The 26,128-nt window shown below is 37.4% G+C and overlaps 1 protein-coding gene across 2 annotated transcripts; it reads right to left on the bottom strand.

The window, feature by feature from the left end:
• Positions 1–10,171: 10,171 nt before the first annotated feature.
• Positions 10,172–20,453, bottom strand: LOC140048976 (octanoyl-[acyl-carrier-protein]:protein N-octanoyltransferase LIPT2, mitochondrial-like). Of its 2 annotated transcripts, none has more exons than XM_072093780.1 (3): positions 20,383–20,453; positions 10,863–11,319; positions 10,172–10,744 (listed from the first exon to the last, which is right to left on the bottom strand). In XM_072093780.1, exons 2-3 carry the CDS (start codon positions 11,317–11,319, stop codon positions 10,488–10,490), a joined length of 714 nt encoding a protein of 237 aa, XP_071949881.1. In that variant the 5' UTR covers positions 20,383–20,453; the 3' UTR covers positions 10,172–10,487. The 2 variants fall into 2 exon arrangements, with proteins under 2 accessions (XP_071949881.1, XP_071949880.1); XM_072093779.1 differs by lacking the exon at positions 20,383–20,453 and adding an exon at positions 15,510–15,627.
• Positions 20,454–26,128: the final 5,675 nt, after the last annotated feature.

The following is a 26,128-nucleotide window of genomic DNA, read 5'->3' as shown; positions in this document are numbered from 1 at the left end:
TGCAAAAGCACTGAAATTAAATTATTTTTTTGTTCTTAATTAGTCACTACGTTACATTTAGATGGATTGAACAAATGGAAAAAGGGGGGAAAAGTTCTAATTATCAGTTGGCTACATTCTTGTTTTGAGGCATCTGAAAGTGTATTAAACTCTTGCCCTGGTATCTAGAGATGTGCTACACTCGTGCTTTGAGGCATCTGAAAGTGTGTTAAACTCTTGTTCTGGTGTCTAGAGATGTGCTACTCTCTTGCTTTGAGGCATCTGAAAGTGTGTTAAACTCTTGCTCTGGTATCTAGCGATGTGCTATTCTCTTTCTTTAAGGCATCTGAAAGTGTGTTAAACTCTTGCTCCGATATCTTGAGATGTGCTACACTCTTGCTTTGAGGCATCTGAAAGTGTATTAAACTCTTGCTCTGATATCTTGAGATGTGCTACACTCTTGCTTTGAGGCATCTGAAAGTGTGTTAAACTCTTGCTCTGGTGTCTAGAGATGTGCTACACTCTTGCTTTGAGGCATCTGAAAGTGTGTTAAACTCTTGCTCTGGTGTCTAGAGATGTGCTACACTCTTGCTTTGAGGCATCTGAAAGTGTGTTAAACTCTTGCTCCGATATCTTGAGATGTGCTACACTCTTGCTTTGAGGCATCTGAAAATGTATTAAACTCTTGCTCTGGTATCTAGAGATGTGCTACTCTCTTGCTTTCAGGCATTGAAAGTGTATTAAACTCTTGCTCTGGTATCTAGAGATGTGCTACACTCGTGCTTTAAGGCATTGAAAGTGTATTAAACTCTTGCTCTGGTATCTAGCGATGTGCTATTCTCTTGCTTTAAGGCATCTGAAAGTGTTTTAAACTCTTGCTCCAATATCTTGAGATGTGCTACACTCTTGCTTTGAGGCATCTGAAAATGTATTAAACTCTTGCTCTGGTATCTAGAGATGTGCTACACTCTTGCTTTAAGGCATCTGAAAGTGTATTAAACTCTTGCTCTGGTGTCTAAAGATGTGCTACACTCTTGCTTTAAGGCATCTGAAAGTGTATTAAACTCTTGCTCTGGTATCTAGAGATGTGCTACACTCTTGCTTTAAGGCATCTGAAAGTGTGTTAAAATCTTGCTCCGATATCTTGAGATGTGCTACACTCTTGCTTTGAGGCATCTGAAAGTGTATTAAACTCTTGCTCTGATATTTTGAGATGTGCTACACTCTTGCTTTGAGGCATCTGAAAGTGTGTTAAACTCTTGCTCTGGTATCTAGAGATGTGCTACTCTCTTGCTTTGAGGCATCTGAAAGTGTATTAAACTCTTGCTCTGGTGTCTAGAGATGTGCTACACTCTTGCTTTGAGGCATCTGAAAGTGTATTAAACTCTTGTTCTGGTGTCTAGAGATGTGCTACACTCTTGCTTTAAGGCATCTGAAAGTGTGTTAAACTCTTGCTCTGATATCTTGAGATGTGCTACACTCTTGCTTTGAGGCATCTGAAAGTGTATTAAACTCTTGCTCTGATATTTTGAGATGTGCTACACTCTTGCTTTGAGGCATCTGAAAGTGTGTTAAACTCTTGCTCTGGTGTCTAGAGATGTGCTACACTCTTGCTTTGAGGCATCTGAAAGTGTATTAAACTCTTGTTCTGGTGTCTAGAGATGTGCTACACTCTTGCTTTAAGGCATCTGAAAGTGTGTTAAACTCTTGCTCTGATATCTTGAGATGTGCTACACTCTTGCTTTGAGGCATCTGAAAGTGTATTAAACTCTTGCTCTGATATTTTGAGATGTGCTACACTCTTGCTTTGAGGCATCTTAAAGTGTGTTAAACTCTTGATCTGGTGTCTAGAGATGTGCTACACTCTTGCTGTGAGGCATCTGAAAGTGTATTAAACTCTTGTTCTGGTGTCTAGAGATGTGCTACACTCTTGCTTTCAGGCATCTGAAAGTGTGTTAAATACTTGCTCTGATATTTTGAGATGTGCTACACTTTTGCTTTGAGGCATTTGAAAGTGTATTAAACTCTTGCTCTGGTGTCTAGAGATGTGCTACTCTCTTGCTTTCAGGCATCTGAAAGTGTGTTAAACTCTTGCTCTGGTATCTAGAGATGTGCTACTCTCTTGCTTTGAGGCATCTGAAAGTGTATTAAACTCTTGCTCTGGTATCTAGAGATGTGCTACTCTCTTGCTTTGAGGCATCTGAAAGTGTGTTAAACTCTTGCTCTGGTATCTAGCGATGTGCTATTCTCTTGCTTTAAGGCATCTGAAAGTGTGTTAAACTCTTTCTCCGATATCTTGATATGTGCTACACTCTTGCTTTGAGGCATCTGAAAGTGTATTAAACTCTTGCTCTGATATCTTGAGATGTGCTACACTCTTGCTTTGAGGCATCTGAAAGTGTGTTAAACTCTTGCTCTGGTGTCTAGAGATGTGCTACTCTTGCTTTGAGGCATCTGAAAGTGTGTTAAACTCTTGCTCCGATATCTTGAGATGTGCTACACTCTTGCTTTGAGGCATCTGAAAATGTATTAAACTCTTGCTCTGGTATCTAGAGATGTGCTACTCTCTTGCTTTCAGGCATTGAAAGTGTATTAAACTCTTGCTCTGGTATCTAGAGATGTGCTACACTCGTGCTTTAAGGCATTGAAAGTGTATTAAACTCTTGCTCTGGTATCTAGCGATGTGCTATTCTCTTGCTTTAAGGCATCTGAAAGTGTTTTAAACTCTTGCTCCAATATCTTGAGATGTGCTACACTCTTGCTTTGAGGCATCTGAAAATGTATTAAACTCTTGCTCTGGTATCTAGAGATGTGCTACACTCTTGCTTTAAGGCATCTGAAAGTGTATTAAACTCTTGCTCTGGTGTCTAAAGATGTGCTACACTCTTGCTTTAAGGCATCTGAAAGTGTATTAAACTCTTGCTCTGGTATCTAGAGATGTGCTACACTCTTGCTTTAAGGCATCTGAAAGTGTGTTAAAATCTTGCTCCGATATCTTGAGATGTGCTACACTCTTGCTTTGAGGCATCTGAAAGTGTATTAAACTCTTGCTCTGATATTTTGAGATGTGCTACACTCTTGCTTTGAGGCATCTGAAAGTGTGTTAAACTCTTGCTCTGGTATCTAGAGATGTGCTACTCTCTTGCTTTGAGGCATCTGAAAGTGTATTAAACTCTTGCTCTGGTGTCTAGAGATGTGCTACACTCTTGCTTTGAGGCATCTGAAAGTGTATTAAACTCTTGTTCTGGTGTCTAGAGATGTGCTACACTCTTGCTTTAAGGCATCTGAAAGTGTGTTAAACTCTTGCTCTGATATCTTGAGATGTGCTACACTCTTGCTTTGAGGCATCTGAAAGTGTATTAAACTCTTGCTCTGATATTTTGAGATGTGCTACACTCTTGCTTTGAGGCATCTGAAAGTGTGTTAAACTCTTGCTCTGGTGTCTAGAGATGTGCTACACTCTTGCTTTGAGGCATCTGAAAGTGTATTAAACTCTTGTTCTGGTGTCTAGAGATGTGCTACACTCTTGCTTTAAGGCATCTGAAAGTGTGTTAAACTCTTGCTCTGATATCTTGAGATGTGCTACACTCTTGCTTTGAGGCATCTGAAAGTGTATTAAACTCTTGCTCTGATATTTTGAGATGTGCTACACTCTTGCTTTGAGGCATCTTAAAGTGTGTTAAACTCTTGCTCTGGTGTCTAGAGATGTGCTACACTCTTGCTGTGAGGCATCTGAAAGTGTATTAAACTCTTGTTCTGGTGTCTAGAGATGTGCTACACTCTTGCTTTCAGGCATCTGAAAGTGTGTTAAACTCTTACTCTGATATTTTGAGATGTGCTACACTCTTGCTTTAAGGCATTTGAAAGTGTATTAAACTCTTGCTCTGGTGTCTAGAGATGTGCTACTCTCTTGCTTTCAGGCATCTGAAAGTGTGTTAAACTCTTGCTCTGGTATCTAGAGATGTGCTACTCTCTTGCTTTGAGGCATCTGAAAGTGTATTAAACTCTTGCTCTGGTATCTAGAGATGTGCTACTCTCTTGCTTTGAGGCATCTGAAAGTGTGTTAAACTCTTGCTCTGGTATCTAGCGATGTGCTATTCTCTTGCTTTAAGGCATCTGAAAGTGTGTTAAACTCTTGCTCCGATATCTTGAGATGTGCTACACTCTTGCTTTGAGGCATCTGAAAGTGTATTAAACTCTTGCTCTGATATCTTGAGATGTGCTACACTCTTGCTTTGAGGCATCTGAAAGTGTGTTAAACTCTTGCTCTGGTATCTAGAGATGTGCTACTCTCTTGCTTTGAGGCATCTGAAAGTGTATTAAACTCTTGCTCTGGTATCTAGAGATGTGCTACTCTCTTGCTTTGAGGCATCTGAAAGTGTGTTAAACTCTTGCTCTGGTATCTAGCGATGTGCTATTCTCTTGCTTTCAGGCATTGAAAGTGTATTAAACTCTTGCTCTGGTATCTAGAGATGTGCTACACTCGTGCTTTAAGGCATTGAAAGTGTATTAAACTCTTGCTCTGGTATCTAGCGATGTGCTATTCTCTTGCTTTAAGGCATCTGAAAGTGTGTTAAACTCTTGCTCCGATATCTTGAGATGTGCTACACTCTTGCTTTGAGGCATCTGAAAGTGTATTAAACTCTTGCTCTGATATTTTGAGATGTGCTACACTCTTGCTTTGAGGCATCTGAAAGTGTGTTAAACTCTTGCTCTGGTGTCTAGAGATGTGTTACACTCTTGCTTTGAGGCATCTGAAAGTGTATTAAACTCTTGTTCTGGTGTCTAGAGATGTGCTACACTCTTGCTTTAAGGCATCTGAAAGTGTGTTAAACTCTTGCTCTGATATCTTGAGATGTGCTACACTCTTGCTTTGAGGCATCTGAAAGTGTATTAAACTCTTGCTCTGATATTTTGAGATGTGCTACACTCTTGCTTTGAGGCATCTGAAAGTGTGTTAAACTCTTGCTCTGGTGTCTAGAGATGTGCTACACTCTTGCTTTGAGGCATCTGAAAGTGTATTAAACTCTTGTTCTGGTGTCTAGAGATGTGCTACACTCTTGCTTTAAGGCATCTGAAAGTGTGTTAAACTCTTGCTCTGATATCTTGAGATGTGCTACACTCTTGCTTTGAGGCATCTGAAAGTGTATTAAACTCTTGCTCTGATATTTTGAGATGTGCTACACTCTTGCTTTGAGGCATCTTAAAGTGTGTTAAACTCTTGCTCTGGTGTCTAGAGATGTGCTACACTCTTGCTGTGAGGCATCTGAAAGTGTATTAAACTCTTGTTCTGGTGTCTAGAGATGTGCTACACTCTTGCTTTCAGGCATCTGAAAGTGTGTTAAATTCTTGCTCTGATATTTTGAGATGTGCTACACTCTTGCTTTAAGGCATTTGAAAGTGTATTAAACTCTTGCTCTGGTGTCTAGAGATGTGCTACTCTCTTGCTTTCAGGCATCTGAAAGTGTGTTAAACTCTTGCTCTGGTATCTAGAGATGTGCTACTCTCTTGCTTTGAGGCATCTGAAAGTGTATTAAACTCTTGCTCTGGTATCTAGAGATGTGCTACTCTCTTGCTTTGAGGCATCTGAAAGTGTGTTAAACTCTTGCTCTGGTATCTAGCGATGTGCTATTCTCTTGCTTTAAGGCATCTGAAAGTGTGTTAAACTCTTGCTCCGATATCTTGAGATGTGCTACACTCTTGCTTTGAGGCATCTGAAAGTGTATTAAACTCTTGCTCTGATATCTTGAGATGTGCTACACTCTTGCTTTGAGGCATCTGAAAGTGTGTTAAACTCTTGCTCTGGTGTCTAGAGATGTGCTACTCTTGCTTTGAGGCATCTGAAAGTGTGTTAAACTCTTGCTCCGATATCTTGAGATGTGCTACACTCTTGCTTTGAGGCATCTGAAAATGTATTAAACTCTTGCTCTGGTATCTAGAGATGTGCTACTCTCTTGCTTTCAGGCATTGAAAGTGTATTAAACTCTTGCTCTGGTATCTAGAGATGTGCTACACTCGTGCTTTAAGGCATTGAAAGTGTATTAAACTCTTGCTCTGGTATCTAGCGATGTGCTATTCTCTTGCTTTAAGGCATCTGAAAGTGTTTTAAACTCTTGCTCCAATATCTTGAGATGTGCTACACTCTTGCTTTGAGGCATCTGAAAATGTATTAAACTCTTGCTCTGGTATCTAGAGATGTGCTACACTCTTGCTTTAAGGCATCTGAAAGTGTATTAAACTCTTGCTCTGGTGTCTAAAGATGTGCTACACTCTTGCTTTAAGGCATCTGAAAGTGTATTAAACTCTTGCTCTGGTATCTAGAGATGTGCTACACTCTTGCTTTAAGGCATCTGAAAGTGTGTTAAAATCTTGCTCCGATATCTTGAGATGTGCTACACTCTTGCTTTGAGGCATCTGAAAGTGTATTAAACTCTTGCTCTGATATTTTGAGATGTGCTACACTCTTGCTTTGAGGCATCTGAAAGTGTGTTAAACTCTTGCTCTGGTATCTAGAGATGTGCTACTCTCTTGCTTTGAGGCATCTGAAAGTGTATTAAACTCTTGCTCTGGTGTCTAGAGATGTGCTACACTCTTGCTTTGAGGCATCTGAAAGTGTATTAAACTCTTGTTCTGGTGTCTAGAGATGTGCTACACTCTTGCTTTAAGGCATCTGAAAGTGTGTTAAACTCTTGCTCTGATATCTTGAGATGTGCTACACTCTTGCTTTGAGGCATCTGAAAATGTATTAAACTCTTGCTCTGATATTTTGAGATGTGCTACACTCTTGCTTTGAGGCATCTGAAAGTGTGTTAAACTCTTGCTCTGGTGTCTAGAGATGTGCTACACTCTTGCTTTGAGGCATCTGAAAGTGTATTAAACTCTTGTTCTGGTGTCTAGAGATGTGCTACACTCTTGCTTTAAGGCATCTGAAAGTGTGTTAAACTCTTGCTCTGATATCTTGAGATGTGCTACACTCTTGCTTTGAGGCATCTGAAAGTGTATTAAACTCTTGCTCTGATATTTTGAGATGTGCTACACTCTTGCTTTGAGGCATCTTAAAGTGTGTTAAACTCTTGCTCTGGTGTCTAGAGATGTGCTACACTGTTGCTGTGAGGCATCTGAAAGTGTATTAAACTCTTGTTCTGGTGTCTAGAGATGTGCTACACTCTTGCTTTCAGGCATCTGAAAGTGTGTTAAACTCTTACTCTGATATTTTGAGATGTGCTACACTCTTGCTTTAAGGCATTTGAAAGTGTATTAAACTCTTGCTCTGGTGTCTAGAGATGTGCTACTCTCTTGCTTTCAGGCATCTGAAAGTGTGTTAAACTCTTGCTCTGGTATCTAGAGATGTGCTACTCTCTTGCTTTGAGGCATCTGAAAGTGTATTAAACTCTTGCTCTGGTATCTAGAGATGTGCTACTCTCTTGCTTTGAGGCATCTGAAAGTGTGTTAAACTCTTGCTCTGGTATCTAGCGATGTGCTATTCTCTTGCTTTAAGGCATCTGAAAGTGTGTTAAACTCTTGCTCCGATATCTTGAGATGTGCTACACTCTTGCTTTGAGGCATCTGAAAGTGTATTAAACTCTTGCTCTGATATCTTGAGATGTGCTACACTCTTGCTTTGAGGCATCTGAAAGTGTGTTAAACTCTTGCTCTGGTGTCTAGAGATGTGCTACCCTTGCTTTGAGGCATCTGAAAGTGTGTTAAACTCTTACTCCGATATCTTGAGATGTGCTACACTCGTGCTTTGAGGCATCTGAAAATGTATTAAACTCTTGCTCTGGTATCTAGCGATGTGCTATTCTCTTGCTTTAAGGCATCTGAAAGTGTTTTAAACTCTTGCTCCAATATCTTGAGATGTGCTACACTCTTGCTTTGAGGCATCTGAAAATGTATTAAACTCTTGCTCTGGTATCTAAAGATGTGCTACACTCTTGCTTTAAGGCATCTGAAAGTGTATTAAACTCTTGCTCTGGTGTCTAAAGATGTGCTACACTCTTGCTTTAAGGCATCTGAAAGTGTATTAAACTCTTGCTCTGGTATCTAGAGATGTGCTACACTCTTGCTTTAAGGCATCTGAAAGTGTGTTAAAATCTTGCTCCGATATCTTGAGATGTGCTACACTCTTGCTTTGAGGCATCTGAAAGTGTATTAAACTCTTGCTCTGATATTTTGAGATGTGCTACACTCTTGCTTTGAGGCATCTGAAAGTGTGTTAAACTCTTGCTCTGGTATCTAGAGATGTGCTACTCTCTTGCTTTGAGGCATCTGAAAGTGTATTAAACTATTGCTCTGGTATCTAGAGATGTGCTACACTCTTGCTTTGAGGCATCTGAAAGTGTATTAAACTCTTGTTCTGGTGTCTAGAGATGTGCTAAACTCTTGCTTTAAGGCATCTGAAAGTGTGTTAAACTCTTGCTCTGATATCTTGAGATGTGCTACACTCTTGCTTTGAGGCATCTGAAAGTGTATTAAACTCTTGCTCTGATATTTTGAGATGTGCTACACTCTTGCTTTGAGGCATCTGAAAGTGTGTTAAACTCTTGCTCTGGTGTCTAGAGATGTGCTACACTCTTGCTTTGAGGCATCTGAAAGTGTATTAAACTCTTGTTCTGGTGTCTAGAGATGTGCTACACTCTTGCTTTAAGGCATCTGAAAGTGTGTTAAACTCTTGCTCTGATATCTTGAGATGTGCTACACTCTTGCTTTGAGGCATCTGAAAGTGTATTAAACTCTTGCTCTGATATTTTGAGATGTGCTACACTCTTGCTTTGAGGCATCTGAAAGTGTGTTAAACTCTTGCTCTGGTGTCTAGAGATGTGCTACACTCTTGCTGTGAGGCATCTTAAAGTGTATGAAACTCTTGTTCTGGTGTCTAGAGATGTGCTACACTCTTGCTTTCAGGCATCTGAAAGTGTGTTAAACTCTTGCTCTGATATTTTGAGATGTGCTACACTCTTGCTTTAAGGCATTTGAAAGTGTATTAAACTCTTGCTCTGGTGTCTAGAGATGTGCTACTCTCTTGCTTTCAGGCATCTGAAAGTGTGTTAAACTCTTGCTCTGGTATCTAGAGATGTGCTACTCTCTTGCTTTGAGGCATCTGAAAGTGTATTAAACTCTTGCTCTGGTATCTAGAGATGTGCTACTCTCTTGCTTTGAGGCATCTGAAAGTGTGTTAAACTCTTGCTCTGGTATCTAGCGATGTGCTATTCTCTTGCTTTAAGGCATCTGAAAGTGTGTTAAACTCTTGCTCCGATATCTTGAGATGTGCTACACTCTTGCTTTGAGGCATCTGAAAGTGTATTAAACTCTTGCTCTGATATCTTGAGATGTGCTACACTCTTGCTTTGAGGCATCTGAAAGTGTGTTAAACTCTTGCTCTGGTGTCTAGAGATGTGCTACACTCTTGCTTTGAGGCATCTGAAAGTGTGTTAAACTCTTGCTCCGATATCTTGAGATGTGCTACACTCTTGCTTTGAGGCACCTGAAAATGTATTAAACTCTTGCTCTGGTATCTAGAGATGTGCTACACTCTTGCTTTGAGGCATCTGAAAGTGTATTAAACTATTGCCCTGGTGTCTAGAGATGTGCTACACTCTTGCTTTGAGGCATCTGAAAGTTTGTTAAACTATTGCCCTGGTGTCTAGAGATGCAGCTGTGCTACTCTCTTGCTTTGAGGCATCTGAAAGTGGGTTAAACTATTGCCCTGGTGTCTAGAGATGTGCTACTCTCTTGCTTTGAGGCATCTGAAAGTGTGTTAAACTCTTGCTCTGGTGTCTAGAGATTTGCTACACTCTTGCTTTGAGGCATCTGAAAGTGTGTTAAACTATTGCCCTGGTGTCTAGAGATGTGCTACTCTCTTGCTTTGAGGCATCTGAAAGTGTGTTAAACTCTTGCTCTGATATCTTGAGATGTGCTACACTCTTGCTTTGAGGCATCTGAAAGTGTATTAAACTCTTGCCCTGGTGTCTAGAGATGTGCTACTCTCTTGCTTTGAGGCATCTGAAAGTGTGTTAAACTATTGCCCTGGTGTCTAGAGATGTGCTACTCTCTTGCTTTGAGGCATAAAGTGTGTACAGTATAATCTCCTGCTTTGAGGAACTTGGAAGTGCACTACATATTGCTTCCATGCATCTGAAAGTGTGTTATACACCCTTGCTTTGAGGTATCTGGAGGTGTGCTACACTCTTGCTTTGAGGTACCTGGATATGTGTTAAACTCTTGCTTTGAGGTATCTGGTGGTGTGCTACACCCTTGAGGAATAAGGAGGTGCACTACACATTTAATTTGAAACATCTGGAGGTATGCCACACTCTTGCTTTCAGGCATCTGGTGTGCATCAGGACTGACGATTGTGTTCTATCCTTTTGAGGTGCTCGTTAATGATTTATGTGACCTTTACAAATAAATATAAATAAATGAAAATGGCAAAATGTTTTCAGATTCACATTACAGTACTTTATTAAGTAAATATATATTAATAAAAGCAGAAAGATATATTTTTTTTATTATAAATTAAAATTGAGTTGATTGGTAAGTTCTTTAAGAGTAATTTCTTTGACATCGCATTGAAATTGCAATGAAAATGATTCAACAAAGCTTGGAATAACATCTTCTACTGTAACCTCTGCCCCGGATTCTATAGTCAACGATGTTACATCTTTTCCCTCAATTCCACAGGGTATAATGTTGGAAAACCAACTAAGATCTGTATTGCAATTGAGAGCTAGTCCGTGACATGTTACAAAGCGTTTACACTGTACACCTGAAAAAATATTAAAATAAAATAAATATAAGGCTTAAATTATTGAATAAAAAAAAATAAGGGATTAACAAAAATAAACTTCATATATATTGTGACATTAAGGTACAATGTACTTGACCTATTGCAGCTATTTTCTTATCATTCACCCAGACACCAGTATGTGGAGATGTTTCGCTTTGAATGTCAAACCTACGGCATGTCTCTATAATACATTTTTCCAATTCACAAATATACCAGCGCACACTCTTCTTAAAGTCACCTAGGTATAAAATAGGATATGCTACAAGCTGCCCAGGTCCATGAAATGTTATCAAACCACCACGATCAGTTTGCAGAAATTCAGCTCCAAGTTTCAGCAAGCGTTCTTCTTCATTCAAATCGTAGTCTTTAGTCCGAATACCTATTGTATAGACAGGGTTATGCTCACATAATAATAGCGTGTTTACCGGTACAGAATTTGATTGGTTTAGGCCATTTTTAATATTGGATTGAATTGTTTTTTGGATTTTTAAAGCTTTTGTATAGGGTATTCGTCCAAGGTTGCAGACACTTACGAGAGAGCGTCTGACAGCCATCTGAAACAAATAAAAAGTTTAAAAGTCATTATCAGATATTGACTACTGTATATTTAATTTAACTTATTAGTCTCAATAGAAATTACAATTAACATAATTACAATACTGTAATATCAAAGCATCTTCAGGTTTCATAGATTTAGGATCTAATTCCCCTTTTACACCGCGGAATTGATCCAGAATTGTATAAACCTGAGTCGTACCCGGGACGCAAAAATGTGGAAATGTAGGCCAGTGTAAACGACGTAAAAAGTTACCCGGGTTGCTGAACCACCTGGGTAAGTGATGCGGAATGTATTCAGCGTCAAGTCAACCCGGGACGCACCAGGGATGAACTTGTGATTGCGGTGTAAAACACTCAGCGTATCTTTACCCGTTTGTTTACTATCCCTGCTCACTATAGTATTTAATTTACATAAAATTAGGATAAGCTCAGCGGTGTTAAGGGGTATAAGTTTAGGAAAGGTTGAAATTGTTGTTTAAGTAGGCAAGGATAGCGGAGCAGCAAAAACAATGGATTGGGAACATAATTAGAGAAAGAGGATTAGTATATTATTGAAAATTGTGACAGAAGGCATATGAAGATAAAACAAAAAGAGGAAGGAAAAGGGTAGTACTTGATAGACCTGCAACTCATGGTGACACACCCCTTTTTCATGTCGCCAAAAAAGTGTGACCTGATATTTAGTTCGCGCTGAAGGTCCTTTTTAAAAAAAATCTTAAAAATTACTTCTGGTTGGCTAATGATGACATTATTCAGCAGGGAAAAATTTCATTTTAAAATTTTCTTTAGCAATATTGCTAATCAAACTGATTAAAAAATAAAAATACATATTATTTGGAACTAAAAGAAGAAGCAGCAAATAGAGAAGAATGAATGGAAGGAACTCAAGTCTTTACGGATCGAAAAGTATTCACGTAGCATACCAGGCAGTTCATGGGGTGAGTGAGGCATACCCAACTCAATTATAGTGAGCAGACTGGCCATGTTGTCGTCGCTATTTGTCTCCAGCTTGACTGTATCCCACGTTGTAGATCGTCCAATGCCATAGAGCTGAAGGTAAGTAACTGTTGATCGACACTCTCACTGGTTGAGTCAACATAGTCGGTCCGAAGGCAGAATACTGGTGAGGTAGTCTCCATGTTGTTGAGGTTGGTTATATTGGCCTCGTCCGTAAGAACTGGTGCAAGAACATTCTTAGGGCAGCATGGGTGTCGAGAGATTGAGTCAGCAGCTCGGTGACGTGCTCCGGGGATATGAATCATTCGAAATCTGTACCGGAATGTCCTCCAACGATCTGTCACCAAATATTTTTAATAGAGGCTTATGATCAACTGCAATAGTGTGGTCATTACAGCCTAGGACAAAATAGCATGTTTTCTCAAGTGCATATGTGACCACCAACGCTTCACCTTCAACTGGAGCATATCGTGATTTGGCTGAATGAGATGGTAGATGGACATTCGCAATGCTTCTGAAGCAGCCAGAATCCGATACCCGTCTTGGACTAATCTGTAGCAAGACATGTAGGTCGCATATTGTTGAATATTCTAACACCTTACCTTCCTCGATCTCACTGACTATAATGAGTTTGGATTCTTCAATTCCAATAGTTGTAGGTTATTGTTCCATTCAAATGGTGCCCCTGGTTTCAACAGTTGTCGAAACGGTATCATTCAATGGATGCTAGTCAAGTCGCCCCATTGCAAAGTCGCCCCGACACAGTCGCCCCATCACAAAGTCGCCCCATCGCACAGTCGCCCCAACGCAAAGTCGCCCCATCACAAAGTCGCCCCAAAACGTTAAAAAATAGTTTACAAGTGCGTAAAATGTCGCAATGATGCACAAAATAACACGGAACGTGTAGTCTCAGGTCACACGATCGGCACGCATCCCCATCATCAGAGAGGAAACACCGACTAATCACTCCGCGGTCGCACTAATGTGCTAGCTTACCAGAGGGAAACCCCCGTAATTACTCCGCCGTTGTCGCACTACAACGCACCATCTGAAGATGGGGAAACCCCGCCGGAGTTTTACGATGATATCAGTCGCGTTCGAAATCGGTCGCGTTTAATTTTGGTCGCCATAAAATGATGTTATACGATCTAGATTATTTTTACTTTGGTCGATGAATATTTATTATTATTATTAGGCCTATATTAATAATTGATTTTTGTTTTTATTTTACAGGTCAGTATGATGAGAAAGATGTGTGCCTTAAAAAATGACAATTTGTAAACATAGTTTAAGATTATAGTATTATCCAGCATAATGTCATTTAACAGTACATAATTATTTAAATGTGAAATATTTTACAGGAAACGTAGGCGGCGTCTGTGTCTTTTATTTTATATGCAACAAATTACGTAAAACAATTTATTTATAAACATTCAGTTTACTATTATATACATAGTATTACAATGAACATTGATTGTAAGCCTGGAAAGGCAATCCCATCATTATATCCATTATACAATTGCATCATATCACCACTATATGTCGTAAATGATGACGTGCGTGTGTGTATTCGTCGTACGTCCGTGTACGTATTATTCCGTGCCTCTTCACTGTCTTGTTTAATATAAAATTAAATAAACACCCGATATGAGGATATTTATTAGGCATGATAATTAGAATGTTCTATAACCAAAAGGGTTGAAAAGAATTTCTTCAGTAATATGATCATTGTGCTGTTGAATAAAAGGCGACTCGCCATCTGAAACATTCTCTGAAACCAATCGGAGCTGCGCCTTCTGCTATCTGTTTCCTCACAGCTGCTACGTCTTTCTGCTGACCGTCGGGGATTCCCCTTTTTAAAAAACACGCACACGATACTGTACAATGGTTTTTCCATGGTCAAAATGTAGCGTTTTAAATTTTACTAAAATACTTGCATGTAAAACAATCATATCGGCGATGAAATCCTTTTTTTTTTTTTATTTCTTCATTTTGAGTCATTATAAAATTAAGACGCATAGCCTAACTTGTCAATAAATGCAAAATGATCAATAAGTAGCCTATAACACTCATTGTCTTACAACACTGTTATTGTTTTAACTACTGTAAATCTATACGAAGGCCTACTACTACTGTATTTATACATTTAATATTATATTATCCTAAAAAATGAGCTGGTATTCACGCGTAGGTTGAAGAAAGATTCGTAATTGTGGCTCTAGTAACTAATTTTAAAATCATATTAAATTAACATTTTCGCAACTATAAATCAGGGATAATCTTTTTAGAACTTTGAAACAAAGACAAAGGGACTATTTTTTTAATGATTTTTAAAAAGCACATCACTCCATTAAAACCTGTAAAATTAAAATTAAAACACAAATTATGTATATAATAGGATAAACATTATAATGTAGGCCTATACGACATTTATGCACTTGTCAATTGTATGACCCACTATACGACCCCCGGGAGAGGTGCGTCATTTGTCCGATGTGCGTCATACTTTTGAATACCATGACGCACCCGTACGTCAAAAAGGTGACTTACCTTTAGGTGACCATGACGCACCCATTTTGACGCACTGTGACCATGTTGTTTATGATATGGTGGGTGGTAAAGTGACGGACATTGACACACCTTGTTCATTGATGTGACGTACCATCTAGGTTTTTTGACGCACCCCTGCGTCAGTAATTATTTGTAAATGACGCACCCATGACGCACCTCTCCCGGGGGTCGTATAGTGAGTCATACAATTGACAAGTGCATTAGCGCGACCAAAGTAACAACGCAATCAATATCAAACGCAACCGATATGATTAAAACAGCATACTACTAGCGGCGGCGCTTCATAATCATCATACCGAAATAAAACCGTGGGCGACTCTGCGATGGGGCGACTTTGTTTTGGGGCGACTTTGCGATGGGGCGACTTTGTATTGGGCGACTTGACTGGATCCCCATTCAATCAGCTACAGAAAAAGCATAGGCAACTTGATTTGCCTCTCTTAGCTAGTCTTTAGTAGGCCTTTAAGCCTTACTCTTTAGGCCTAGGGCTAGGCCGGGGCCTAGCCTAGGCCTAGTCTTACCGTCTCTTACGGATCCCGGTCTTACGGATCCCAGCCTTACTACAACGTGTCTGGCTAGCTAGGCCTAAAAGTTAGGGCAACAAAAACGGAATCAATCTAGGCTAGGCCTAAGTACGTAACCATAATACGTCACTAACTATATATTTGATCCGGTAGAGCTTGGTATTTAATTTCAGGAGAACCCAGATACCACCACCCACCACGTCCACCGTTGAGGTATATTCAGAGCAAAGATACTATAGCGCTATACGATCTTTGATTCAGAGCGTCATTTCGACGATCGGGCATTCTTTAATTCTACGGAGCGCCATTTATGCCTTTATTTATTTACAAATTAGAAATAGTACTGTACTACGGTAACTGCTCCAGTGGACCAAATTTAGCACTAGTGGAGCGCAGTGATATAAAATAGAAATAAGTCACTAATTTTAATATTCTTTTCGTATGTTAATACACTGTGCTCAAGTGGACACAATTTGGCGCCAGTGAGGAGCACAGTGATATAAAATAGAAATAAGTCACTGAATTTTAATATCTTTTCGTATGTCAATACACTGTGCTCAAGTGGACCGAATTTGGAGCCAGGAGAGCACAGTGATATAAAATAGAAATAAGTCACTGAATTTTAATATCTTTTCGTATGTTAATACACTGTGCTCAAGTGGACCCAATTTGGCGCCAGGAGAGCACAGTGATATAAAATAGAAAGAAGTCACTGAATGTTAATATATTTTCGTATGTTAATACACTGTGCACAAGTGGACCTAATTTGGCGCCAGTGGAGCACAGTGATATGAAATAGAAATAAGTCACTGAATTTTAATATCGTTTCGTATGTTAATACACTGTGCTCAAGTGGACCCAATTTGGAGCCAGGAGAGCACAGTGATATAAAATAGAAAGAAGTCACTGAATGTTAATATATTTTCGTATGTTAATACACTGTGCACAAGTGGACCTAATTTGGCGCCAGTGGAGCACAGTGATATGAAATAGAAATAAGTCACTGAATTTTAATATCGTTTCGTATGTTAATACACTGTGCTCAAGTGGACCCAATTTGGAGCCAGTGGAGCACAGTGATATAAAATAGAAATAAGTCACTAAATTTTAATATCTTTTCGTATGTTAATACACTGTGCTTACGTGGACCCAATTTGGCGCGCGCGCCAGTGAGCACAGTAATATAAAATAGAAAAAAGTCACTAAATTTTAATATCTTTTCGTATGTTAATATACTGAGCTCAAGTGGACCCACTTTGGCACCAATGGGGGCATTTATCGAATTCAAAAATATTTCAACCTTGGTATATAAGTTCAATATCGGTTACTCCATCCGTAATGCAAAAGAAAAATTAGTTTCAAGCCACATTAGTGATTTTAATAACTTGCGTTTGTCTAAGATAAATACTTATGAAAGAACATACAATTCCAACACATTTTTTTAAACTTTAGCGATTAAAAAAAAGACATATGTTAAAAATATGAATTATGTAGTAACATATTGAACGTGTAGTAACCTATTGAACGTATACTACCAAATTTCAAATGTGTAGGACAATTATTTGATGACGATCAAAATTTAAAGTTTAAAAAATGTGTTGGAATTCTATGTTCTATCATAAATATACATTTTAAACAAACGAAAATTACTAAAATCACTGATATGGCTTGAAACTAATTTTTCTTTTGCATTACGGATGGAGTAACCGATATTGAACTTATATACCAAGTTTGAAATATTTTTTAAATCCAGAAGTATTTTTTCTTGATGTTTTTGTATGTGACTATTTCCCTGTGCTCCACTGGCGCCAAATTGGATCCACTGGAGCACAGTGTTTTAACATACGAACATTTCTTTTGTAAACAAAAATACTCCTTAATTTCAATATATATTTCTTGGTATATTTTAAATTTAAGTTGGTCAATTTACAGGGAAAAATCGAATTCCTAACCGGTTTTTTTGTTGTAAAAATCATTATTGTCAGAATTGTATGTTTTTTCGTAAGTATTATTTATAAGCAAACGCAAGTTATTAAAATCACTGATGTGGCTTGAAACTATTTTTTCTTTTGGTTTACGGAGGGAGTAACCGATATTGAACATACATACCAAGTTTGAAATATTTTTTAATTCCAGAAGTATTTTTTCTCGATGTTTTTGTAATGTGACTATTTCCCTGTGCTCCCATTGTTGCCAAATTGGGTCCACCTTGAGCACAGTGTATTAAAATACGAAAAGATATTATAATTGAGTGACTTTTTTTCTATTTATATCACTGTGTGCTTATTGGGCGCGCGCGCCAAATTGGGTCCACGTGAGCCCAGTGTATTAACATACGAAAAGATACTAAAATTCATTGCTTTTTTTCTATTTTATATCACTGTGCTCCACTGGCTCCAAATTGGGTCCACTTGAGCACAGTGTATTAAAACACGAAAATATATTACAATTCAGTGACTTTTTTCTATTTTATATCACTGTGCTCCCCTGTCTCCAAATTGGGTCCACTTGAGCACAGTGTATTAACATACGAAAAGATAATTATTACAATTCAGTGACTTTTTTCTATTTTATATCACTGTGCTCCCCTGTCTCCAAATTGGGTCCACTTGAGCACAGTGTATTAACATACGAAAAGATATTCAAATTCAGTGACTTTTTTCTATTTTATATCACTGTGCTCCCCTGCCTCCAAATTGGGTCCACTTGAGCACAGGGTATTAACATACGAAAAGATACTAAAAATCATTGACTTATTTCTATTTTATATCACTGTGCTCTCCTGGCTCCAAATTGGGTCCACTTGAGCACAGTGTATTAACATACGAAAAGATATTAAAATTCAGTGATTTATTTCTATTTTATATTATTGTGCTCCCCTGGCTCCAAATTGGGTCCACTTGAGCACAGTGTATTTACATACGAAAAGATATTAAAATTAGTGACTTATTTCTATTTTATATCACTGTGCTGCTCCACCGGTGCTAAATTTGGTCCACTGGAGCAGTTACCGTATAGTACTATTTCTAATTCGGAAGTAAATAAAGGCATAAATGGTGCTCCGTAGAAGTAGAGAATGCTCGATCGTCGAAATGACGCTCTGAATATACCTCCACCGTTCACATGGGGCACACGAGCACTTCGAATATCCAAAAACCATATCTATGGAACGCTAAAACCGCCATATGCAAGTTACCGGCACATGTTAAATATACTGAACTGTATAATATTTTCAATTGATACAGAGACGTGATTAAACACACCGGGAAACACACAATGAGTCACTGATTATTTTTGATTTTCATACTTTACACAAGAATTATATTTTATGTTGATATTTTAAAAATAAAGTTAGGCCTACGTGAAACTGTGTGTTTTCAAAATAAGAAGAGTTATTATAAGAGACTAAACACAAAATTTGCAATAAATTGCTCATTTGGAGTGCGCACAATTTTTAAGTTACGTGCATTTGTACTTGTCACGTTTTTGACATTTAAAAAGTAGGGTATGAAGAAAAAAATTCAACTGCACTTTTTGCTTTAGACACTCACGTGCTGTGTCCAAAATATTAAATACTGTATGCGCATGACGGGAACATTGGACAATTTTGAAATAATAGAATTTAATGAACCACTCGAATTATAGAAATTGATTTTGAGCATTTTGAAATGTTGACTTGGGATTGCGCACAAAAAATCAAGTGTGCGTACGTACACGTACGTTTTTTGTGCGTAGGCCTATGTTTACCCCTTGACCTGTTTATATGCATATCATGGTTATACAATTATTGGTTATGGATCATAAATATGCTGCTAATATGCCCTGTTGACGTCATGATTGAGTCGAATGATCACGTTGAAAGCTTATGATTTTATTTTTGTTCTTTTTGGTGGGTGCGTCCAACATTTATTCTTTCCGTATAACATAAATAAAATAAGTATAATCTAACCAAATCACGTCATGTCGTACGGCTTGTGAGAGGCCTACATCAATAATATTATCAGGTCTAGGCCTATGTACGTCGTCGATACAGATACTGTAGTCTAATTATCAAATTAGGCCTACTAGTCCATCCGTAAACTAATTCATATTTAAATTGACGTATTATGGAAAATTCGCGTACAGTATTTTGGAAAATGAATACTTCAAAGTTTACGTATTTTGGAAAGAATCGAGTTGGCAGAAATTATGAATTATTCAATTTACAAGATAAACTGTAATTCAATTGTCTGTTAAATTTAACAGATTAATTTGTCTTGTATTGTGCATATGATGTATATGAACTAAAAATTGGCTTATTCAAAGTCTCATTTTATATTAATTTTCATGGTTTAGGGGATAGACGTTTTTAGATAGACTCTGGTTAAACTTTGATTCATTTTTCTAGAAAAATGTGATGAATATAGTTATTGTTATAACGCCCTCTATGAAAATTAACTTTTTTTTTGGTCTCATAAAAACGCCTCTTGTAACGTAACAGTTTTAGAGATATTATTGTCTCCCTACATTTTTTTAAATGTTTTTTTGTTAAAATTAAACGTTTCTTAATTTTTTGTTTGTTTTTTACAGAAGTAAATAACTTGATCTAAACTACAAAATTACCTACTTAGTTACCTAGTATTCAATCTTCATTTTCATGTTTTGCGGGGACAATGCACCTTAAATAATTGTTCTTTCTTCAGAAATAATGATTTATTATCAATTATTTTTGTTTAACAATCAGTAGCAAACATTTTGTGTAACGTAAATATATAGTCTGACCTACTGTACAGAGCAAAAATATAATCATAAACTAAACTATAGTAGTGTACGGTACTGTCAGTAGTTGTAATCTTACAAAAAACGCTGCTCGACATTTTAAAATTAATCATTGTTCTTTCTTCAGATATATTTATGATTAATTATTAAAAAGATACAAATCAAAGATAGTTCTTTAATTATGAATCACATGCCCATAAAAAATGGTCAATTTTGAACTTTAATGTGCTGTGTGTGACCTCAACCTACCTGTATGCATGCAACTGAATACCCTCTATACTAGAGACAACATGACTTCACGGCGGTACAAGTGAGAAATTCTTCCCAGTCTATTGATTTGCGGCAACCAATCAAAGGGCGAAAATCCAAAATCGTTCAACCGTGAGCACTCATAGACTCTCTTTTCCCAGACGTTTTGGGTCCAGCAGCTGGGATCTATAAATTATAGTCGAGTTTACAAAGTCGGAACACTTTCGGCCTTAGATACTATAACTACTGCTTGCTTAGATAGTAAAAAGAAAGAAAGTAGCCTATACTTTGAATTTATTTAATTCAAATCACTCAAACCAAATAATACCACCAAGGTGGGTTATATCCAATATGTTTATTTTTTAAAGGTAAAATTTGGGGGTCATTTCATCAAGCCTAAGGTGTCATCAAGTGATAAATGGCCAGTCAGACCCAAAGGACTAAAGGTGCTATATATAAAGGGACATTCAGGTGTGAACAAATTGTATCCTATTACAAACAACAAAAACTTTACTATGGACTGTTTTGATCATAATTCAATGATTATATGAAGGTGAATTCTTCTTCTTCTTCTTTCCCTTTTCAGGGAATTTATTGGTTCAAAGTATATTGGCCTTTGGCCCTAATACAAACAAATAAAAATTAACTATAACTTAAGATAATGGTTTCTTCTTTCAAAAGCAAAGTAGACGTATTTTCCTAAATTATAAGTAAAATTTGTGTTGGAAAGTAATAAACAAAGCTTATTAATAGAAGGAAAAACACGAATAAATCTTGGAATAAAACTATAAAATTATTACAATATCAGCCTAGATTGACAGTCAAATGGGAGTCATTGTAAATATCTATAGGTTGACAGCTTTCTGAAATATAGCTGGTTAAAGCCGCGGCGTGAAAATACATTTAATTTTTAAATACAAAAAAAAAGGTAGTGTACACAATCATACCTGTATACAGCTTTGTTAAAATGAAATATCGGGAGGTTTTATAAAGCATGTCCAAACTATAGAGGGTGCTTTAACATTTTGAGATATCAAACCATAGTATATTACAAATTGTTATATTTTCGACTTGTGTGACATCGGGTAAACGTCCTGGTCAACCTTCACGCGGTAAGGGTTGTTAACCAATTGATTTGTTCAATTGGGACGGACTGACTATGTATGCTAAGACTCAATGCATAGTTTATTTGAGCAATCATCAGAGAGAAGGAAAACTCCAACAGCAAACCTGACTTGATGAGAAGGAAAACTCTACAATGCTATTAAAACATCTAAACTGAAACGTGACTGTAGGAGTTGCGACCACAGTTATAACTAGCAACTGAAAAACTATGATGGCAAACCAAAGAAACACTAGGGTTAAAGTCCCTAATTTACCAATTCCTGGAGCGGACACTGATTTCTACAAATCACATGACGGGTTGTCCTTAAACCTACCTAGGAGGGGCAAACTTGAAGATGGTGTTAACAAAAGGAACGAATAGACTTACAAGCTGCAAATCGATAACAACTTTTGCAACTTTGAATGTGAGAAATATCAGAGAAGATAGAAACAGAGAGGAACGAACAAGACACTACTGAGGAGAACAGACTTCAGTATAAAGAGATGCAAAGAAAAGCCTAGAGCAAGCCTACAACGTTGTCATTGAGGAAGACCTTACACAGAAACTTTACAAACTGGAAGAAGCTCATGTCAATCGTAAACATTGAGAAAGTTGGAAACTGATCAATTCGATTACAGGGAGGAGAACATCTGCAAGATGACAGCTTGAAGGAATTTCCCAACAGGAGAGAGTTGAGAATTGGTACAACCACTTCAGGAATCTGTTAGGAAACCCGCCTGTAATTGAGGATGAAGACCAAGAAACACCACCAATCCTAAATGAACTTGACATCAAAGTAGGGCCACTTGATTAAGAGGAGTATAATAAAGCGAAAGGATCACTTGTCGAAGAGAAGAGTATTGGAGAAGATGGCATTCCTCCAGAAGTTTTGAAGAGATGCAACCTTGATGACATTATCCTTGGGTTTTGCCACCAAGTTCTGCTGGAAGGAAGGAATCCTGAACAGTAGTCAATCCTCAACATCATTCCGATACCGAAGTTAGGGGACCTCAGTAAGGCTGGAAACTACAGAGGTATCAGTCTAAGTTCAATTGTCGCCAATATCTTTAATAAAATGATACTCAACAGAATCAGACCAGAGCTTGATGATCATACGCACAAACCAGAATGGCTTTAGAGAAGGGAGAACAACTGTAAGCCACATTCTTGCCCTAAGACGCGTAATAGAAGGTGTAAAATTGAACAACTTGCCTGCTATCATCACATTCATCGACTTTAAGAAGGCATTTGACACTATTCGCCGTGGGAAGATGCTTTTAATTCTTAAGGCGTATGGAATTCCAAGAGAGACTGTTGATGCTGTTGGGATTATGTATCAAGGTACTAAGGCTAAAGTGGTCACACCTGACGGAGATACTGAGACTTTTAACATTCTAGCAGGGGTACTTCAGGGAGACACTCTAGCTCCATATCTCTTTGTTATTGCTCTTGATTATGCAATGAGGAAGGCAATAGATGGAAAAGAGGAAGAACTTGGTTTCCAACTTGTTAGGAGGCAAAGCAAAAGAGTTGGCCCAAAGGTACTCACAGACTTAGACTTTACTGATGAGATCGCCCTCTTGTCAGAGGCAGTACATCAGTCACAAGACCTTCTATACAGAGTGGAAGCATTAGTAGCATCTGTGGGGCTAGCAATGAACACCAAGAAGACCAAATACATGGCCTACAACCAAACGCAACCAGTCTCCATCAAAACAAAAGATGGTTCCATCCTTGATGAAGTCCATGATTTCAAATATCTTGGCGCTTGGATGTTAAGTACAGAGCAGGATATTAAGGTCCGCAAAGCAGCCGCCTGGAGAGCATGTTGTAAACTAACGAAAATCTGGAAGTCAGTTCTGCCCAAATCGCTAAAGTATTGCATCTTCGCAGCCACGGTAGAATCAGTCTTTCTCTATGAATGTGAGTCCTGGACAGTCACCAAAAAGATTGAAAAGAGCCTAGATGGCTGTTAAATAAGGATGATGCGAACAGTTTTCAACATTCATTGAAGTAAGCATAAAACCAACAAGGAGCTCTATGGTGTGATCTACCAAATCTCTCTCAAAAAATCAGAGAGAAAAGGAACCGATTTGCTAGCCACTGCAGCTTCAGAAGCAAGCAAGAGCCTGTGTCAGAACTAGTAGTCTGGAAACCAAGACATGGGAAAAGGAAACCAGGCAGACCACCTCTTTCGTATACAGGCGTTCTAAAGATGGATACTGGCTTGGATGGAGCAGAAGTGGAAACAGCTATGAGAGACAGGAAACTTTGGAGGGCCATGGCGGTTCGAGGATTCCACTCGCCATAAGACAAGTCAAGTAAGTCACCGGAAGATGTGAAACAAAATATTGAGAAACTCATGTGATTATTGGGAGAGTTCAAGGGTAGTTCTGCGCTACACTTTAGCCAGAAGCTATTTCACAATGGTAAACAACATAAAGATGATATATATGATTTATATAAATAATGCAATATTATACAAATAATGAATGTTTACGAGTTGGATGGTGAGAATATCTTATGAATTTTTAACGAGGCGGAGCCGAGTTGAATATACAGCAGTCAATTTTTCTTTGAATAAAATATTCTCTCCATTTACAGAATACAAAACATTCATTATTTGTTCAATTTATCTACTTTTATTTTACGTATTTCATTGACTTATGCTAGGTCGGGATGCTAGGACATTAAAAAAAGGCCAGGTCCGGGCAAAAAAATTCTATTCCAATAATTATCGATCTATAGTTTCCCCTCTGTTTCATAATTTTTGGGATTATATTTGGGTTACACGAAATAGATAGTTCAAATTACACAGTAAAATCTCTATTCTTTTGTACACACATTTTGCAAATTTACGGTGTGGTAAAAAATTTTTATCAGATGACTAAATATAGGTAATATTGTATAACTTGAATTTAACATTTCTGGTATTTTTATTCAACTTCAGATTTTTATTTTCATGCTATATCCACCGTATATCCACTATCTTTTTTCACCTTCTAGGGAGTCACCAGACATGTTATTACATTAGGTTAAACTACCTAACTACTGAAAAAAAGTCTTCCTGGTTTTTATGGCAGAATTTTGCGAAATTTTGTATTTGTCCATATTCAGGGAAATTCATGTTTTTTCGTCTTTATTTTTGTTACAATTAATATTTGATTTATGTACAATTAACCAGATATTATATTTAAAATTCATGCCTGTACCTGAGCTTTAACTTTATGCAGTATGTGGATTAGAAGACAGCGTGCACAAAAGTTGATTTTAACAATGTAGCATGTCAAAAATCCTCAACATGTTTTCGGCAAGCATGTTAATTATCACCATTGCAAGAATATAATCATGTGTGTTATAATATATACAAATAATGAATGTTTATGATATCAGTGGAATGGTACAAATAATGCCATGAGGTGAATGATGAAAGGTTATATTTCAATGAGGTAAAGTCGAGTTGAAATATGTCCTTTTATCATTCACCGAATAGATAGCTTAAATAAATCAAACACAAAAATAAAGCGAGTACAAAATGTTCAATTTATTTACAGCCTAAACCTTCCTAGAAGCAGGGTATCACAAAAAAACTGTTAAGGTAGATCTACATCTAAGTAGCATCAAGTAAAATGCTTAAATACATACAAACAATATACTGCTTTCAATTCTGTGTTCACATCATAATTGTAATATAAAATCTGCAGGACCATATTATATCACCATCTCGGTTAACTACTGTAAAACGAAAACTTTAAATGTTATAATCCAACAAAATAAAATGAACAGAGTTTTATCCAAATATATAAATTACATAAGGCCAAATAATCAACACAAATTTGTTATTACCGTAATAAATGGAACATAAATCGTAAATACTTTATTTATTGAGACAAATTTGAAGAATGATTTATGATAGAATTTGACTATTGTTTCTAATTGTTGTTTTTTATGTACGATTCATATTTTTATTGGAGACTTAAAAATTACTTAGAAGCAACACTTGTTAAACGTGTTTGGCCCAAGGCGTCACAAGTACTTAATGATAATCCTAAAACAAGCATACGCATTTGCCTTAATGTATCACTATCAATAACTCTTTTCATGATTCTGTCGTATAAATTTGACACCTTGTTTCATCTATACGCTGTATGGATATATACGTATATCAGCTCCTTCTTTACAGGACGCTAACAATTATACAATATTTGGCAATTCACTTTGATAAACCGTACAGAAACTGCTAAATGTTACCTTCTATAGTAGGCTTTACAAAACCGTAGAAATCATGTCGTTTAGACACTGACCATTAAACAGCTCTTTCTGTAGGCTTTTTTTGTACAATAAAGTTTTGTATACATGATGTAGTCTATTGCTTTCAATCAAATTTGTTCTTACACAACAAATCAATGGATGAATCCAAATGATAAGCCGTATTTAACTACACTAATTACATATGCAAATAATACTTTATTAACTATGCTTTTATTAAAAATGTGTTCGTTCATATTTTAAATAAAATACAAATTAATGAATAAAAATTGTTGTCATTTTTATAGACATTTTGTTAGGTTTGGGTAGGCCTACTTATTGTAGAGCGAGTAATAGCTTACTGTTGAATACATGTGTGGGTGCAATTATACC

This window comes from Antedon mediterranea, chromosome 5 (genome assembly GCF_964355755.1).
Source record: "Antedon mediterranea chromosome 5, ecAntMedi1.1, whole genome shotgun sequence".
NCBI classification, from domain to species: domain Eukaryota; kingdom Metazoa; phylum Echinodermata; class Crinoidea; order Comatulida; family Antedonidae; genus Antedon; species Antedon mediterranea.
Note: the sequence above shows the minus strand (reverse complement) of the source record. Positions and strands in the feature narration are given on the sequence as shown.